Genomic DNA, 15,925 nt, shown 5'->3' on the forward strand with positions numbered 1-15,925 from the left:
GTAGCTGTGTCCCGTAGTTGTGTGTGTTGGCTACAGGTGGAGTGGATGTGTAGCTGTGTCCCGTAGTTGTGTGTGTTGGCTACAGGTGAAGTGGATGTCTAGCTGTGTCCCGTAGTTGTGTGTGTTGGCTACAGGTGGAGTGGATGTCTAGCTGTGTCCCGTAGTTGTGTGTGTTGGCTACAGGTGGAGCTGATGTGTAGCTGTGTCCTGTAGTTGTGTGTGTTGGCTACAGGTGGAGCTAATGTGTAGCTGTGTCCCATAGTTGTGTGTGTTGGCTACAGGTGGAGTGGATGTGTAGCTGTGTCCCGTAGTTGTGTGTGTTGGCTACAGGTGGAGTGGATGTGTAGCTGTGTCCCGTAGTTGTGTGTGTTGGCTACAGGTGGAGCTGATGTGTAGCTGTGTCCCATAGTTGTGTGTGTTGGCTACAGGTGGAGCTGATGTGTAGCTGTGTCCCGTAGTTGTGTGTGTTGGCTACAGGTGGAGTGGATGTGTAGCTGTGTCCCGTAGTTGTGTGTGTTGGCTACAGGTGGAGCGGATGTGTAGCTGTGTCCCGTAGTTGTGTGTGTTGGCTACAGGTGGAGTGGATGTGTAGCTGTGTCCCGTAGTTGTGTGTGTTGGCTACAGGTGGAGCGGATGTGTAGCTGTGTCCCGTAGTTGTGTGTGTTGGCTACAGGTGGAGTGGATGTGTAGCTGTGTCTCGTAGTTGTGTGTGTTGGCTACAGGTGGAGCGGATGTGTAGCTGTGTCCCGTAGTTGTGTGTGTTGGCTACAGGTGGAGCTGATGTGTAGCTGTGTCCCGTAGTTGTGTGTGTTGGCTACAGGTGGAGTGGATGTGTAGCTGTGTCCCGTAGTTGTGTGTGTTGGCTACAGGTGGAGCGGATGTGTAGCTGTGTCCCGTAGTTGTGTGTGTTGGCTACAGGTGGAGTGGATGTGTAGCTGTGTCCCGTAGTTGTGTGTGTTGGCTACAGGTGGAGTGGATGTGTAGCTGTGTCCCGTAGTTGTGTGTGTTGGCTACAGGTGGAGCGGATGTGTAGCTGTGTCCCGTAGTTGTGTGTGTTGGCTACAGGTGGAGCTGATGTGTAGCTGTGTCCCGTAGTTGTGTGTATTGGCTACAGGTGGAGCGAATGTGTAGCTGTGTGTGTTGAAGACAACAGAAACACGTCATCTGCGTAATGGTGGTGTTGTGTAAAGTGAGGCCAGGGGTGGTGTTCTGGTGGACTGATGTAGCCAGTTGGTTGGTACAGATGTAGAAGAGGGTGGATGAAATGCTTCATTTTTCCTCACACCACATTTTGGACTGAACTCGATATGTTTGCTGCCAATCTTAATGACACATTGGTTGACTACATTGGTTTTGAATGACTCTGTTTTTCTCATATATAATATGAGAGAATGAAACTTTATGCCAAACAGAGTCAAAGGCCTTTTGGAAATCTACAAAGCAGGAACATATTTGTTGATTAGAGTATGGAGGATGAAATGTGGTCTGATTTTGGTCAGTTTGGTCAGAATCAGATCTGACTGGTGTGTAAGTCGTTGTGTTCTGTAATGTAATTTATGAGTATTGGAGTATTTAAGAGTATGGAGAATTTGCCAAGGCGGCTGATTCCACAGACTCCTCTGGAATTATCGGGTCTAGCTTGTCTCCGCTCTTGAACCAGGGCATTATGGGTCGTCTTTCCATATATCGGGGAAGTAGGCCACAGACAGAACCAGGTTCAACAGTTTCAAGATGGCCAGTCTGAATGTGGGACTCGAGCTTGTAGACGCGCGTCTGGCCTGCTTATTTTTGAGGCTGTGGGGGCTGTAATTTGTCTCTGTTCTTTCAGTGGGTGATTTCATGAGTTTTGTACGTTGTTTTGTAGTTTGTTAATTATTCCCCATGTTTTCCTATTTCAGTCACCACTGGCATTTCTGGACTTCTTTATCATTTTTCATTATTCTTTCACCCTGTAAGTTTTCAAAATCACTCTTTCATATTTCTCCGTGTTGTATGGCTAAATCTATGTGTTTCTCCTTGTGTAATAAGTTCAAATTGAAGTGGGTGGAGGTGATTGATTGCTGGGTAGTTTTTAGACTAGTCTGGGATATGTAGTTGTCTATGTGTTCTCCATTTAGTGTGTGTTTATATTCTTTAAGCTCTTCATAATAAGTGAGGTATGTTTCTGGATCGTTTGGGTGTGTGTGTGTTTTTGGTTTCATTGTTTTTTACGATTTCAACTTAATTTTGCAGTCCTGATCAAGCCATTTTTCATGTTCAACGTTTGTTTTGTTTAATGGCTTTAAATTGGATATTGATGTGAAATATGGGAAAGTAGAGAACGATGGTTTAAGAGGACATACGTTCTGGTGAACTGGGAGCTCTCTGTAAGAGGAGGTGGTGAACTGGGAGCTCTCTGTAAGAGGAGGTGGTGAACTGGGAGTTCTCTGTAAGAGGAGGTGGTGAACTGGGAGCTCTCTGTAAGAGGAGGTGGTGAACTGGGAGTTCTCTGTAAGAGGAGGTGGTGAACTGGGAGCTCTCTGTAAGAGGAGGTGGTGAACTGGGAGTTCTCTGTAAGAGGAGGTGGTGAACTGGGAGCTCTCTGTAAGAGGAGGTGGTGAACTGGGAGTTCTCTGTAAGAGGAGGTGGTGAACTGGGAGTTCTCTGTAAGAGGAGGTGGTGAACTGGGAGCTCTCTGTAAGAGGAGGTGGTGAACTGGGAGTTCTCTGTAAGAGGAGGTGGTGAACTGGGAGCTCTCTGTAAGAGGAGGTGGTGAACTGGGAGCTCTCTGTAAGAGGAGGTGGTGAACTGGGAGTTCTCTGTAAGAGGAGGTGGTGAACTGGGAGCTCTCTGTAAGAGGAGGTGGTGAACTGGGAGCTCTCTGTAAGAGGAGGTGGTGAACTGGGAGCTCTCTGTAAGAGGAGGTGGTGAACTGGGAGCTCTCTGTAAGAGGAGGTGGTGAACTGGGAGCTCTCTGTAAGAGGAGGTGGTGAACTGGGAGCTCTCTGTAAGAGGAGGTGGTGAACTGGGAGCTCTCTGTAAGAGGAGGTGGTGAACTGGGAGCTCTCTGTAAGAGGAGGTGGTGAACTGGGAGCTCTCTGTAAGAGGAGGTGGTGAACTGGGAGCTCTCTGTAAGAGGAGGTGGTGAACTGGGAGTTCTCTGTAAGAGGAGGTGGTGAACTGGGAGTTCTCTGTAAGAGGAGGTGGTGAACTGGGAGTTCTCTGTAAGAGGAGGTGGTGAACTGGGAGCTCTCTGTAAGAGGAGGTGGTGAACTGGGAGCTCTCTGTAAGAGGAGGTGGTGAACTGGGAGCTCTCTGTAAGAGGAGGTGGTGAACTGGGAGCTCTCTGTAAGAGGAGGTGGTGAACTGGGAGCTCTCTGTAAGAGGAGGTGGTGAACTGGGAGCTCTCTGTAAGAGGAGGTGGTGAACTGGGAGCTCTCTGTAAGAGGAGGTGGTGAACTGGGAGTTCTCTGTAAGAGGAGGTGGTGAACTGGGAGTTCTCTGTAAGAGGAGGTGGTGAACTGGGAGTTCTCTGTAAGAGGAGGTGGTGAACTGGGAGTTCTCTGTAAGAGGAGGTGGTGAACTGGGAGTTCTCTGTAAGAGGAGGTGGTGAACTGGGAGCTCTCTGTAAGAGGAGGTGGTGAACTGGGAGCTCTCTGTAAGAGGAGGTGGTGAACTGGGAGTTCTCTGTAAGAGGAGGTGGTGAACTGCTTTCAGGTCTTTGTTTTAGGTGCATCTATAATTCTTTCAAATTGTGTAGTGCTTACTCTCTGTCTGTCTGTCTGTCTCTTTCTCTCTCTCTCTCTCTCTCTCTCTCTCTCTCTCTCTCTCTCTCTCTCTCTCTCTCTCTCTCTCTCTCTCTCTCTCTCCGGCTGCTGAGGGCCGTATGTGTTTGTTTTATGATTGTGTAAAGAGCCTGCTGAGACCCTGAATAACACTGATCTGTATCACTGTGTGGAAGGTCTGTGTGTGTGTGTGTGTGTGTGTGTGTGTGTGTGTGTGTGTGTGTGTGTGTGTGTGTGTGTGTGTGTGTGTGTGCGCGTGTGTGTGTGTGTGTGTGTGAGAGAGTTGAGGGTGGTGTGTCTGGTCTGCTTGGCTCATCCTTGGATAACTGGGTGAAGATGGATCAGAGGGAGATGATGGCGTATCAGCTCCTACAAGGATCTGCAGGTCTCTGCACTAAGCCCATCTGTGTGTGGTGGTGTAGAACTGGCACATGGGACTCTGTGGGGGTCTAACTGCATCGAATATTCATTTACCCCAAAACGATTGGCCCAGAAGCCAAATTATGCTAATCACAGCACCATGACAGAGAACTGGGGAGCGTTGCCCTACAATCAATTAAGCATCACGGCGATGGTAAATATTTCTACATATTTTAACTCAAATACAATCAGGTAAATGGCCTCCAGTTTCAATAAACCATGATTCGCATGGCGCTACACCAGAAATGAAATGTGGACCTTGAAATAAATAAAAAGAAAAAAGGAAGAAAGTATGTGTCTCTCTCTGTGTGTGTGTGTGTGTGTGTGTGTGTGTGTGTGTGTGTGTGTGTGTGTAGTTGTTTATCTTACAATATGTGTTTCCTTTTTCTTTTATTGTAAATGCTCTCTTTAAATGCAATGCTGACTTCCGTGTCCAACGTTTTATTATTCGATTACGTTTCATCAGTGTGGAATCACACAGCGCAGTCACGCCCAACTGAAAACAATACGACAGGAGAACCTGTCAGTGTGTGAAGATACACTACATCTACACTCCTGATTCCTGCACTGTTTTTCTAACTGGCATCTTCCGGAAGCGATATCCCACCATCAGCGCTTCATACTGATTGGCTGATCTTCTGACGTGGAACACCACTCAGAGCCTCTCTGAGGATTAATCCTGCACACATGCCAAGGATCATTTTTACAAGCAACGTTTTTCAAGGAAAATTAATTTTACTGAAAATTCCTCCTCAAGCCCCACCCAGATCACGGAGATGATCACGGAGAAGATCACAGAGAAGATCACGGAGAAGGATCAGCGAAGTGACAAGGAACTTCAGCAGGCCAGATGAACCTTGTACAGTAATTTATCAATGCTTCTTAGACGAGATAGAACACACAGCAGAGCAATCATGGCTCCCGAACACACGTGTGTTACACACACGCAGAGCTGTGTCATGATCAAAAGGTATCCTACATGTATTGCATCACACATAAGTTGTGTGTGTGTGGGGGGTGTGTGTGTGTGTGTGTGAGAGGCTTAAGCACAGTAAACTGTCAGTTGGAGGCAATGGCTAAAGCTAAAGGATTAGCAAGGCAATTACAGGCACTTACATCCTGTGTGTGTGTGTGTGTGTGTGTGTGTGTGTGTGTGTGTGTGTGTGTGTGTGTGTGTGTGTATTGTTGGATTAGTGGCCTAGTGGAACAGGTTGTCTGAGGACTATAAAGCTATAGATGCTACAGTTGCTATAGTTGCTATAGATGCTACATGGAGACCGTCTCAGATTGGTCCAATTCGAACTGCCTTGAGGTAAATCCATTGAGTGCCGTGTGACGAACAGACACACATACACACACACACACTCGCACACACTCACAGCGAGTTCACTAATAACACTGAACACTGTTCACCAGGACCAGACTGGACCAGACTAATATAGTAAGAACAGACCAAATACTTCACATCATCCGGAACACAAACACAAAAGTGCTATCTGGCCATGAAACCCCGTTCACTGTAGCAGGCCACCTGCTCAGCCTGTATTAACACAGAACCCGTGAACACAGCCTGGACCTCCAGACCTGCGGATACAAGAACCCATGAAGACCCAGAGAGCAGAACCTCGCTCCACAGTACCAGAACTACAGAGACAGAGCAGTACAGCCTCACTGAACACTCGACCATGGACGGATGTAAGGATGTATGGATGGATGGATGGACCTTAGTGAAGGACAAAGAGATATGGAGTTGGAGATAAAGATGACAAAACGGACAGAGAAAGGGAGAGAGAGAGGGAGTGAAAGGGAGAGAGAGAGAGGGAGAGAGATGGTTTAGAAAATGAGACAGTGAGCATCAATCAGTCCCCTAAGGGAGTGAAAAGAGGAACAGAAAGCACATATAAGTGTGTGTGTGTGTGTGTGTGTGTGTGTGTGTGTGTGTCTGAGCCTGTGGTTGGCTGGTTTTAGGTTGGTGGGTGTGTGTGTTGGGTAGAAGAGCTCTGGAACCGTGCTGTCTACACTTCTATCCATCACTGCTATAATAGCCTGTGTCCCCCTTTTAACACACACACACACACACACACACACACACACACACACCCCACTACCAGCGTAGTGCTACAGACCCAGGAGACAACACAGACAGGAAGAGAGTACATGTCTGGGTCCAGAGTTACATGTGTGAGAGGCAGAGAGGTACACAGAGAGTGTATGAGTGAACAGAAGAGAGAGAGCTACCATCACGCCATCCTGAGTGTGTGTGACACCACCCGCCCAGACGCAGGCACACGGCAGTCAGCCACGCACAGACAGCAGCACAGACAAGAGCACAGACAGCAGCACAGACAAGAGCACAGACAAGAGCACAGGCAGCAGCACAGACAGGACCTCCGTTTGTCTCAGTCAGTTCTTTACTGGAGAATTGGGGGTTTTTGTCTTCCTGAAGGAAAATTCCACCCTCAGGTCACACAGATAATACTGGAACTACAACTGGTCAAGACTGGGGTGTGTGCGTCAAGACTGGGGTGTGTGCGTCAAGACTGGGGTGTGTGCGTCAAGACTGGGGTGTGTGCGTCAAGACTGGGGTGTGTGCGTCATGACTGGGGTGTGTGCGTCATGACTGGGGTGTGTGCGTCATGACTGGGGTGTGTGCGTCATGACGGGGTTGTGTGCGTCATGACGGGGTTGTGTGCGTCATGACGGGGTTGTGTGCGTCATGACGGGGTTGTGTGTGTCATGACTGGGTTGTGTGTGTCATGACTGGGTTGTGTGTGTCATGACTGGGTTGTGTGTGTCATGACTGGGTTGTGTGTGTCATGACGGGGTGTGTGTGTCATGACGGGGTGTGTGTGTGTCATGACGGGGTGTGTGTGTCAAGACTGGGGTGTGTGTGTCATGACTGGGGTGTGTGTGTCATGACTGGGGTGTGTGTGTCATGACGGGGTGTGTGTGTCATGACGGGGTGTGTGTGTCAAGACTGGGGTGTGTGTGTGTCATGACTGGGGTGTGTGTGTGTCATGACTGGGGTGTGTGTGTGTCATGACTGGGGTGTGTGTGTGTTATGACTGGGGTGTGTGTGTGTCATGACTGGGGTGTGTGTGTGTCATGACTGGGGTGTGTGTGTCATGACTGGGTCTTGTATGTGTAACACATTCCAGTTCACTGCAAGAGGTTAATAGAGTCTCTCTCCTAGGGCTTCAGACATCGAGGAAAGACAAACAAACAAACAAACAAACGTGTGTGTGTGTGTGTTTATCACATATGCACAGGCCTGTCTCAGCAGGCCTACAGCACTGCAGTAATGGATTCAATACTTCATTCATAACAAAGGAAGGAAAAAATGCTGTTTTTTTATGAATGAGGTTCATAAGAAATAAGTAGAGAGAGAGTGAGTGATAGAAGAAGGAAGAGAGGGAGGAGAGAGGGAGGATAGAGGGAGGAGAGAGGAGAGATGGAGGAGAGAGGGAGGAGAGATAGCGCTTTTTCTCTTGACCTACATAGCATGGCCTATTTCATGTCCTCCCCAGTGGCTACTGAGCATGAGGGGCGGAGCACCAAGCACAAAGGAACACATCAATCATTGTTCTCCAACCAATCACGGCTATTCATTTCACTGGGTACCACAAAACAGAAAAGAATGTGTGTATGTGTGTGTGTGTGTGTGTGTGTGTGTGTGTGTGTGTGTGTGTGTGTGTGTGTGTGTGTGTGTGTGTGTGTGTGTGTGTGTGTGTGTACGTGTGTGTGTTCATGCCTTAATTTACTATCACAGCAGTAGACAATCTGTTTGGAGTCTCCCAGGATTCGTCCCAGTGGGGAGATGCTGGTGAAATCAGATTCTGACCTGTCGACCTGTATGTTCTAGAACATGATGCTGCTCCCTCCTCAGTGAGAGCCTGTTCACTACCTCACACCTCACCACTACCTCACACCTCACCACTACCTCACACCTACCACACTACCTCACACCTACCACACTACCTCACATCTACCGCACTACCTCACCACTACCTCACACCTCACCACCACCTCAACACCGCCTCACAACTACCTCACACCTCACCACTACCTCACCACCACCTCACAACTACCTCACACCTCACCACTACCTCACCACCACCTCACAACTACCTCACATCTACCTCGCAACCACCACCTCACAACTACCTCACACCTCACTACTACCTCACATCTACCGCACTACATCACCACTACCTTACACCTGACAACTACCTCACAACTACCTCACATCTACCGCACTACCTCACCACTACCTCGCACCTCACCACTACCTCACATCTACCGCACTACATTACCACTACCTTACATCTCACCACTACCTCACACCTCACTACTACCTCACATCTACCGCACTACATCACCACTACCTTACACCTGACAACTACCTCACAACTACCTCACATCTACCGCACTACCTCACCACTACCTCGCACCTCACCACTACCTCACATCTACCGCACTACATCACCACTACCTTACACCTCACCACCACCTCACAACTACCTCACACCTCACCACTACCGCACTACATCACCACTACCTTACACCTCATCACTACCTCACACCTCACCACTACCTCACATCTACCGCACTACATCACCACTACCTTACACCTCACACCTCACCACTACCTCACATCTACCGCACTACATCACCACTACCTTACACCTCACAACTACCTCACACCTACCACACCACTACCTCAACACCTCACCACTATCTTATACCTACCTCACACATTACATTTAGACCTCTCACCTCACACATAGACTACTTTATAGCTCACATCACGTATCACACCTACTTTACACTTCACACCTACTTTAAACCCCACATAACATATCACACCTCACACCTAGTTTACACCTCACATCACACCTGATATCATACCTCACATCACACATCACTCTACACCTCACACTGTCCCCACACCCGTAGGCCCACTGTCACGTCCATTACAACACGCAGTGTCGTGATACGTCTCTCAAGTCTGCAAATCCCTGCTGGCCTCACTGTGACGCCTCTAAACTAGCCAATCAGCATTCAGAAACACTTCGTTGGCAGCTGGAAGACGGAGTATAAAAGTGGACTTGGTGGAGTTTCCTCAGAGAGTAGGGTCGCGACCCCTAGCATGGCGCCAAGCCTCAGATGAAGCGTGTTAATCCGCGGTGGCTACGAGGAAGGTTAGCATTAGCCTGTAGGCTCAAGGAACACCAGGGCCAATCCTGCAGGCTCTGACACAGAGGGGGAGTGGCTAGAGCTGACACAGCAGTTATCTATCACTTGATCTATCACTCTATCTATCACTCTATCTGAGAGGGGGAAGAGTCAGACGGACCCAGCACTGACCATAAAGGACTCGATTCTACCTTCTCATACCCAACAAGTTCAGTGTAGTGTTAACGAGCTGAAGAACTCAGGTTGGAAGCATAAAGAAATGTGTGTGTATGTGTGTGTGTGTGTGTTTGTGTGTGTGACTGAGTGTGTGTGCGTGAGTGTGTGTGTATGTGTGTGAGTGTGTGTGTGCATGTGTGTGCGAGTAAGTGTGTGTGTGTGTGTGTGTGTGTGTGTGTGTGTGTGTGTGTGTGAGTGAGTGTGTATGTGTGTGTGTGTGCGCACGTGTGAGAGAGTGGAGTGTGTGTGTGTGTGTGTGCGTGTGTGAGTGTGTGTGTGTTTGTGTGTGAGTGAGTGAGTGAGTGAGTGTGTGTGTGTGTGTGTGTGTGTTTGTGTGTGAGTGTGTGTGTTTGTGTGTGTGTGTGTTTGTGTGTGTGTGTGTGTGTGTGTGAGTGCGTGTGTGCGTGCGTGCGTGCGTGTGTGTGTGTTTCTTACTGGTGCAGGGCATGTCTGGCTGTTCTCCATCAGCTCTGTAGTATCCGTTCCTGCACACACAGATGGTGGAAGCCTCAGATGTAGATCTGCTGTTGGGAGGACACTGTAGACACAGGCCAGTACCCTGGGAGGACTTAAACGTACCCGGAGGACAAGCTGAGAGAGAGAGAGAGAGAGAGAGAGAGAGAGAGAGAGAGAGAGAGAGAGAGAGAGAGAGAGAGGGAGAGAGAGGGAGAGAGAGAGAGAGGGAGAGAGAGAGGGAGAGAGAGAGAGAGGGAGAGAGAGAGAGAGAAAGAGAATTTAGCACTGGAACAGTAATCTTTGTAAAATCGCTGAATGCTCAAAGTGATGGATAAACACTCCCACACAAAGAGAGAGAGAGAGAGAGAGAGAGAGAGATCATTACAGTTTATATCACACATAGAGCATGGAAAAAATGCACTCCATTTCCCTGCTGGAGGATATCTCTGCACAGAAGCACAACTTCTCAGAGGAAAATAAAGAGCCATAGATTCGATTCTTCCTCTCTTTCCAGAGACTGTTAAACTTTAGCGATGTTCTTTTTGGATGTGATTTGGAGCTGGTCCCTATTCCTGCGGTGGGCTCTTACTCGCACCTAACACAGCCAGTTAGACTCGATTCCTCCCGCAGTAACCTCCGTTAATCAGGATAATGAGTCCTGCGCGTGGGGTTGTGGTCATGAGGGGCCATGTTAGAAAACCATGTTCACTATGTGTGTGCGTGTGCGATATGTTTCTTGATACAGCTGCTGTTTTAGCAGGTTCCTCTTAACTCATAACACCATTTGTTGCAATTGACCAAAATCTGAATTTTTTTCAAGCCATGAGGAAGCCTGCTGAGCCTTTTATAGCTAGATGATGTTTTAATCTTGCTAGCCTACGCTATCTCCAGGCGTACGCTGTCTCCAGGCCGTAAGCATCTCTGAAAGACGTCCAGGTCCTTTGCAGGCTTGGACCATCTGCAGGTGACCTATCTATCACTTTTACCTTGGGACTTTAACTTGGACTTTTGCTTAACTGACTCACGACTTGAATCGTGACTTAAGACCTGTGGATAAAAAACAAGAATCTAACCTATGAATAAATCACTTGAATCAAATTTCATTTTTTTTTTTTGTTTTGTTTTTGTTCTGGTCATTTTTTTAAATGAAAAATTAAAGGTTAAAACTCTGCAGGGGTTCAAAGCATGTCTTTAATCACCAGCTTGGGACACCAGACCTTTGAGTCAGAGAGACACAGTCGAAATGCTACATGACGCAAAACAACGCCGAATTTTATAAGACACGCTAAAACACTGAAGTTTGGTATGGACAGCAAGAATGCTAGCAGAACCTTTAGTGGAGTAAAGTCTAGTTTCTGGCGTTTGGGCTCCAGTGTTCATCTACCACGTTCAGCTAACGTAGGCTTTAGAGCTGAAACGATTCTTCGAGTAACTCGAGTAAATTCGATTACAAAAATTACTCGAGGCAAATTCTTTGCCTCGAGGCTTCGTTTAATTTATGTCACCATCTATTTTAAATGTTTCTACTGTCGTATCAATCCCGCTTTGTACTACTGCGCAGCTCCGGTATCATTGTTTTACACGGACTGTTATAACTGACGCACAGGTTTAAGGCGGCGTGATTTGTTTTGATGGAAATGGCGGAAAATGAAGATAGCGGTGTCCGTAAAAAGGCAAAAATGTCAAAAGTGTGGGACCATTTTTCGCTGCGCAAGGAGGACAACGTAGTGCAGTGTATTTACTGTAAAACAGACCTGGCCTACCATAACAGTACTTCCTCAATACTTCAGCACCTAAACCGAAAGCATCCGCACGTGAACTGCGCTTCTCCAAGCGGTTTAGAGCCTCTCCAAGTTATGTTTATGATTATAACTGATATAAAGACTAGTGCTTGTTATAATGTACAGTAGTTATAATTATATATAGCACGTGTTATGAGTCGATAGTGACTAGACATAATAAGTAGCAAGACAGCAAATGATCTCACTCATGTAATTTATCATCTCATCTCTCCCTCCAAACACACACACGGACATAATTTGGGGGGGGGGGGGCGTTACTGTCCCCCCCCACTTTTTCAAAAGCCGGTTTTGGTCCCCCCCAGTTTTTACAGTTAAAACCAAATATTTAAATAGCGGCGAAGCCATGTCCCCCCCACTTTTTAACGGTTAAAAAACAAATATTTAAATAGCGACCAATCTAGCGCTAGGACCATGCAGAAAACGACCTCTCCGAGCTCCGCTCCGGTATGTCCCCCCCCCCCAACAATTTTCGTTAAAAACACAAAAGTGGTGATTTTATCCGATTACTCGATTAATCGATGGAAAAATCGACAGAATACTCGATTTCAAAAATATTCGATAGTTGCAGCCCTAGTAGGCTTACAGACCAGCGTAAATCTAGCACAGACACTGTCGCATGTTTTCGCGATCTATAACGCGCATTAACGATCTCCTACACTGCAAATAATGAGATGCAGAATAAATCAAACATGCTATGAAACCCTGTTACGGAAATCCCCGTGACATCAGCATTTTGGTTGCAACTGCCCTGTTATGGGAGACACGCAGAGAACTTCACACGTCCGCTTTCACAGATCCATAACACCAGCCAACTTATCCATCATAACACTGACAACACGTAACTGTTGGATCCTAATATCTAACCAATAGCAATTATCTGGTGATAACACCCAGATATTAATATGGCCCATGAATGCATATGGGTCAGCGCTCATTCATATGCATGACGTGAGGTGCACAGGATTGGCCAGGATGATTAATATGTTAATTTATCACCTGGTGCATCTACTTTACATTCGGAAACACAAAGAGGAAGGGATGACAGGAGAGATGGATGGCAGATTCCCAGACCAAACAGAGGGAGGGTGGGCTGTTCTTTCGCTTTAATGAGGGAGGAGAGGAAGAAATCATCCTTCTCTCTTAGAGCAAATGCGTCCAGACGATCCTGTCACTAATGGGGAGAGTAAATCTCACTGTCCGTGTCGTACAACGCTTGATTTAACCGTTTAAACTTCATTAAAACCATTTTCAGGAAATTCAATATTTAAATACGTCCCAGCAGCCCCAGCTGTGTAAACCGTTGTCATATCAACTCTGGAGAGAGTATTGGAACATCTCTGCTGAGGTCTTCTGGAGGTCCAGAACTTCTTCCAGCTTGGTGGGGGCCAGTGTGAGCAGTGCCCAGAGCCCCAGGGCAACACACGGCCTGCAGTGACAGGAAGCCCACCCGTCCTGACAGCCGGCCTATGAGTGATCCCAATACAGACTGACGGCTTTGCTCTAGCGAATGAGGCAACGGCTTAGTCATGATGAGGCGGGGCTTACCCGCCAGCTCTCTCTGGACACAGCTCATCTGAGGTTGACAGTTCAAAAAGCTCAAATACAGACAATGTGGAGAGGAGGAGAAGGGAGGAGAGGAGAGGAGAAGAGAAGAGAAGAGAGGAGAGGAGAGGAGAAGAGAAGAGAGGAGAGGAGAGGAGAAGAGAAGAGAGGAGAGGAGAGGAGAGAAGAGGAGAGGAGGGATAAATATTAGTAAGAATAAAATGAGAAAAGAGAGAAACATTTGGTTCAGTTCTGCACACCCCCTTGACACACACACACACACACACACACACACACACACACACACACACACCCACCAGAATGTGTGAAGGTGTGGACAGTGTGGTTGAGGTTGATAGACAGCTTTTGACCCTATCCACAATGACACAATGTTGCCTTCTGCTTCTGACACACACACACACACACACACACACACACACACACACACACACACACACACAAACTCACATACACATGCATGCAAACACACACCCTCTCAAACACACACACCACTTAATCCCAAAACTGCAACATTTCAACACTGTTCCCATCCCACACAATGCAATAATATAAGAGTTACGCAACGAAAGGGAACCGTGGTAAACAACCTGCACATGAGAGAGAGAGAGAGAGAGAGAGAGAGAGAGGGAGAGAGAGAGAGAGAGAGAGAGAGAGAGGGGGGGGGGAGAGAGGGAGAGGAGGGAGAGAGAGAGAGAGAGAGAGGGGGGAGAGAAAGGGAGAGGAGGGAGAGAGAGAGAGAGAGAGAGAGGGGGGAGAAAGGGAGAGGAGGGAGAGAGAGAGAGAGAGAGAGGGGGGAGAAAGGGAGAGGAGGGAGAGAGAGAGAGAGAGAGAGGGGGGAGAAAGGGAGAGGAGGGAGAGAGAGAGGCGGCGGGGGGGTGGTGGTGTGGGGTTTCTCTGTACTAGCAGTCTCAGACCTGCACACTCTCCCTACCCCAGGTCCTGCCCCCAATAACTTTTGATCCTGAGCTTGACCCTGAGTTTGATCCTTAGACCAGAGAACCAAGCAGCTAAAATTCCGCCATTCCAGACACTCAAAACTTTTTGTTTTTTGAAATTCACTCAAAAACACATACAGAGACTCACACACACACACACACACACACACACACACACACACACACACACACACACACACACACAGGAAACATCATAATCAGACCATATAATGGTAGTGTATAATGATGTATTCCCTTCTTCCTCTCTTTCTCTTTTGTTCACCCTCACTGGTTCACTTTTCATTTGAAAAAAGAGTTAAAGTTCCATCTCCTCTCTCTCTCTCTCTCTCTCTCTCTCTCTCTCACACACACTCACACTCACACTCACTCACACACACACACACACACACACACACACACACACACACACACACACACACACACACACACCTCACCACACACACACACACACACACACAACACACACACACACACACACACACACACACACACACACACACGTTTAATGATGTATAAGTCTACCCAAAGGCTGATGTCTAAAGTGGGAAAACATGCTGAGTGTTTAAGTGGATGGAATTTACTGCCAAATCAGCAAAGACACAATGAGTTGCCCAGAGCTCATGTGTGTGTGTGTGTGTGTGTGTGAGAGAGAGAGAGAGAGAGTGAGTGTGTGTATGTGAGTGAGAGAGAGAGAGTGAGTTGTGTGTGAGTGAGGTGTGTGTTTGTGAGTGAGAGAGAGAGAGAGAGAGAGTGAGTGCTGTGAGTGTGAGAGAGAGAGAGGGGAGAGTGAGTGAGTGTGTGTATGTGAGTGAGAGAGAGGAGAGAAGTGTGTGTGAGTGAGTGTGTGTTTGTGAGTGAGAGAGAGTGTGATGATAATGATGATGATGATGATGATGATGATGATGATGCCAGTACCAGTCTCAAACCCAGGTCTTTCAGACAGGACTCTGTGTCAAACTGAAGCCCCAGCTCTCTAACACAGTAACCAAAGACCCCCCCCCCCCTCCCCCCCACACGCACACACACACACACACACACACACACACACACACACACACACACACACACACACACACACACACACACACACACACACACACACAAGGCCCGGGTCCTCTGTCCGTGCTAAATGTAATTCGGACTCCCCATTTCCACTACATTCACCTCTCAGGCTCCTGGTACAAGCTCCTGATACATCAGGGCCAACAGGGTCAACAGGTCAACGGGTCGACACAGCCCTGTGGACACTTGGGCCTGGAGGCGAACCACAAGGACAACTACATACAAAAGCCGGAGGCACAAATGAAACAGCACATCAGAAAATCAATCATGACCGGCGTGTGGGTGGGGCAGGACCGTGTCCTGTGGGGTGGGGGCAGGACCGTGTCCCTGTGGGTGGGGCAGGACCGTGTCCTGAGGGGTGGGGGCAGGACTGTGTCCTGAGGGTGGGGCAGGACCGTTGTCCTGTGGGAGGGGCAGGGACCGTGTCCTGTGGGTGGCGCAGGACCGTGTCCTGTGGGTGGGGGCAGGACCGTGTCCTGTGGGAGGGGCA

At 48.1% G+C, this 15,925-nt stretch overlaps 2 protein-coding genes across 2 annotated transcripts in view; both read right to left on the reverse strand.

The window, feature by feature from the left end:
- Positions 1-10,170, reverse strand: part of ephb1 (EPH receptor B1) — a 110,603-nt gene extending 100,433 nt beyond the window's left edge. The window contains exon 1 of the mRNA XM_076981300.1: positions 10,032-10,170. Coding sequence (XP_076837415.1) covers positions 10,032-10,044 — 13 coding nt within the window. The 5' untranslated portion in view covers positions 10,045-10,170. The remainder of the gene's footprint in view (positions 1-10,031) is intronic.
- Positions 10,171-15,540: 5,370 nt separating this feature from the next.
- Positions 15,541-15,925, reverse strand: part of LOC143483322 (glypican-5-like) — a 27,354-nt gene continuing 26,969 nt past the window's right edge. The window contains exons 4-5 of the mRNA XM_076982165.1: positions 15,730-15,911; positions 15,541-15,627 (exon numbers count right to left, since the gene is read on the reverse strand). Coding sequence (XP_076838280.1) covers positions 15,541-15,627; positions 15,730-15,911 — 269 coding nt within the window. The remainder of the gene's footprint in view (positions 15,628-15,729; positions 15,912-15,925) is intronic.

The sequence above is a fragment of the Brachyhypopomus gauderio genome, chromosome 19 (assembly GCF_052324685.1).
Source record: "Brachyhypopomus gauderio isolate BG-103 chromosome 19, BGAUD_0.2, whole genome shotgun sequence".
NCBI classification, from domain to species: Eukaryota; Metazoa; Chordata; class Actinopteri; order Gymnotiformes; family Hypopomidae; genus Brachyhypopomus; species Brachyhypopomus gauderio.